General features: G+C 46.3%; 1 protein-coding gene across 1 annotated transcript; it reads right to left on the bottom strand.

The window, feature by feature from the left end:
• Positions 1-381: 381 nt before the first annotated feature.
• Positions 382-1977, bottom strand: LOC311375739 (uncharacterized protein). The gene is made up of 2 exons (XM_084490794.1): positions 1365-1977; positions 382-690 (listed from the first exon to the last, which is right to left on the bottom strand). Exons 1-2 carry the CDS (start codon positions 1833-1835, stop codon positions 556-558), a joined length of 606 nt encoding a protein of 201 aa, XP_084346920.1. The 5' UTR covers positions 1836-1977; the 3' UTR covers positions 382-555.
• Positions 1978-3715: the final 1738 nt, after the last annotated feature.

Below are 3715 nucleotides of genomic sequence, written 5' to 3'. Positions count from 1 at the left end.
GAATGAGTCATCAGTGTCTGCTCTGACTGGCACTGAGACACGAGAGGCAGTGGCTGGGTATAGACTGTGTGTAGTGCAGCCTCACAATAGCTTTTTCACACGTGAATTTTTTTTTTTTAAGTCATGGAGCTTTTAATTCTCTTATCAGTGGTATGACTGTTTTCGGTTTTAAAACCTTTTCAGGGCAAAGAGTTTTGCCCTGAAATGTTTGTGTGCTCGTCAGTCGGCGAACAGAACACCCAGAAAATGATAAACACGGACTATGAGCCCATGTTGTGAACTCTGTGTCGACAGCATGTGTGGCTGAACTAAGGGAGGTGCTGCATGTCCAGCTTTTATTCTCGAAAGAGACTCACCAAACACGCACAAACACCCAACGTGTATGAATCACAGTTTTATTGGCATCCTGATTCTAGAGGGAGAATATGTGGGAAAAGGTAGTTTTTGGAATCCATTTACTCCTTTGCATTGATTTGAGCATAAAAGTAATCAGGAGGTGGTCTCCACCACAGGAGTAACTTGTTTGGCCATGGTAGACGATGTCCACAGCCAGACTTAATGCTCACGCCGAAGTACTGTAAGCTCAGCTCCGTCTGCATCCTGCATCTCCAGGTCCTCTTCACAGCTCTTTCTCGCCAAATATATGATGAGTCCCACACAGATGTATATCAGAGGGATCATGCCTATCACCTAGGGAAGAAGAGGAGAGTTAAGTCACAGTGCATGTTCATAAGTGGTGCAACTATTACACTGTGTTATGATTTACTATTCAGTCATCTAGCACTTTAATCGAAAGCAGCTCCCAGTGAATTACAATGCAGGTCGTTAAGGACCATGTGAGTCCTGCTCAAGAATGACTACAGGTAGACCGTGGATACTGAGGGATCAAACCCAGAGCCTTCCGACGAGAACACTACACTACACTTGACACGATATAAGGTTATGCAATGTTATTTATATGCTAATTATTGTAAAGGTTAATTCATTTTCCTTATGGATGTTTTAGTCCAGTGCATTAAGTCAAGTCAAGCTTTATACAGCACATTTCCTACATAGGATAACAGTTTGCTAAACATAAAGTAACAATACAATCAAAATACAAGTGCAGAATATAAGTATGCATATCAACAGTTGTTGGTACACACACACACACACACACACACACACACACACACACACACACACACACACACACACTCAGAACTGAAGCATAGATAGTAGTGCAAAGCAAGGGTTTTAACCAGCTTTTGAAAGGGTTCAGCGTAGGGGCCTCTCTCAGGCTCTTAGTGCCCACATTGAAACCCCCCCCCCCCCCGAACCCTGTGAATCCATGTGATCAACGCAGAGATAACTCCTCCACTCACCTGAGAGATAACAAAAAAGTTCTGGGAGCGCAGCATGAGTTCTTGCAGAGGGATGTCCCCGTCACTCGTTGGCTCGCACCACTTCTGAGGAGCTGCCTTGTCCACGAACACAAACCTTCCGTTCCAGTCTGTCATCGCACAGGCAAAGTACTGGCCGTCCATGAAGAGCAGAGTCAGCCAAACAACCGCGGGAACAAAGCTGGAGGACACAGGGGACATAGTGTTCCTGCACCCCGTATTGCATCGGCACCCCTGGATGATCAGCATCAAGATGAAGGCCATGACGGCGGGAATGATGAAGAAGCCGGACGAAAACACTCCGTTCCACTTAGGATCGCAAGGACACTCAAACTCCATCTCCACCATCTTTTCCAGTCCCATGAGGATAAAGCCAAAAGCTACGTTTGACACCAGAGGACTGTTGCTTAGCTCATTCTTCAGCCCGGTAAGCCATTGTTGTCTGCGTTCCATTCTGTTTTAAAAAGTCATATAGCTTTTACTTCTCTTATCAGTGGTATGACTGTTTCAGTTTTAAAACCTTTTCAGGGCAAAGAGTTTTGCCCTGGAATGTTTGTGTGCTCATCAGTCGGAGAACAGAACACCCAGAAAATGATCAACATGGACTTCGAACACCCAACGTGAATGAATCACAGTTTTATTGGTATCCTGATTCCAGAGGGAGAATATGTGGGAAAAGGTAGTTTTTGGAATCCATTTACTCCTTTGCATCAGGAGGTGGTCTCCACCACAGGAGTAACTTGTTTGGCCATGGGAGACGATGTCCCAGCCCAACATGGACGCAGCATACATTCTGTACAGTCTGTTGTTTGGTCATACAGGGAACCAATGTCTGGCGGTCGCTGCTTAATGTGGAGATCTGGGTGATTCACCACTATCTGTTTGCCCGCCCTTTTCCACCCAGCTCAATGCTTCTCTCTGTGTCTCTGCCTCTTTTCTCTCTGTCCCTCTGTCTAACTAGCTCTGTCTAACTATCTATGTCTAACTATCTCTCTCTGCCTCTTTTCTGTGTCTCTTTTCTCTCTGTCCCTCTGTCTAACTATCTCTCTCTCTCTCTCTCTCTCTCTCTCTCTCTCTCTCTCTCCCTCTCTCTCTCTCTCTCTCTCTCTCTCTCTCTCTCTCTCTCTCTCTCTCTCTCTCTCTCTCTCTCTCTGTCCCTCTGTCTAACTATCTCTGTCTAACTGTCTCTCTCTCTGTCCCTCTGTCTAACTATCTCTGTCTAACTATCTATCTCTGTCTCTCTGTCTGTCTCTCTCTCTCTCTGTCCCTCTGTCTAACTATCTCTTTTTAACGCTCTCTCTCTATGTCTAACTCTCTCTCGCTCTCACTCCCCTTCCTCATGGCCCCTCTCTCCCTCCCACCACTGCACAGGCTGCAGGTGATAAAAGCCCACTTGTCCGGGGGGGATGAGAGGGGAGGGTGGGAGAGTGGAGGACAGGGAAAGGTTACAAGTGGAAGGATGACGCTTGTTTGTGTCACGAACACGCATTGATTTGAGCAGAGGTCGACCTCCGTATGTTTGGAAGAGTAGTGTTTGTTGTTTTGTGCTTTTCCACAATTGATGAAATGATGAAATGATGAAACACATTCAAGATTTGAGATTATAGTATTATTTGAAGACACCCATCCAGATTGAACAGACAAATTCTGAATGCAGTGTGTAATGTGAAAGAGTGTCATTGTCTGTAAGAGGCTGTGCACAATCACCGCATACATTCACGCATGGAGCATCTAGGAATAAGTGCTACAGGGCTTGGTGACTCTCCATGGAGATTAAACGGGACATAGATCTATGCTTTTCATGCTCCATGTGTGAGGCATACAGTGCACGCAACACTCGAGTCATGGGGGAACTCGGAGACCCTGAGAAAAGAAAGCGAGAAACCTCAAAGTGTTTCAAGTGTAAAAATCCCCAGCCAGCAGCTATTTGCTCCAAAGTCCCATGCAAGTTGCACAACTACACTGGGATTCATAACGCCTAGGGAAAGCCCTACAGAAGCGGTGGACATCCTAGAAAGGAAGGAACTTCCCAATGTGGGTCATGCTAAACATGTAAACAATTCCTTGGCAATGCGTACCAGAAAAAGCCAAATTTGTCGTGGAAACAGGCCGAAAATGAGAGGATTTCATGTGGGAACAGTGCGGTTAGGCTGAGAGAGCTGGAATGTTCAGTCCAACTGCCAGTGGAATGTTCCACCATTGATGTCTTCGCCATGGTAACGCATCACACAGTTTGAGGGATCCCGCGTCTAAAAGCGACGCGGCGCTCACTGCGGCGGCGGCGACCGCGATATTATCTCCCCTCTCTCTGTCCCGCTGACCAAAAGGAACAG

Source organism: Micromesistius poutassou, assembly GCF_964030765.1.
Source record: "Micromesistius poutassou genome assembly, contig: SCAFFOLD_5634, whole genome shotgun sequence".
Classification (NCBI taxonomy): domain Eukaryota; kingdom Metazoa; phylum Chordata; class Actinopteri; order Gadiformes; family Gadidae; genus Micromesistius; species Micromesistius poutassou.
Note: the sequence above shows the minus strand (reverse complement) of the source record. Positions and strands in the feature narration are given on the sequence as shown.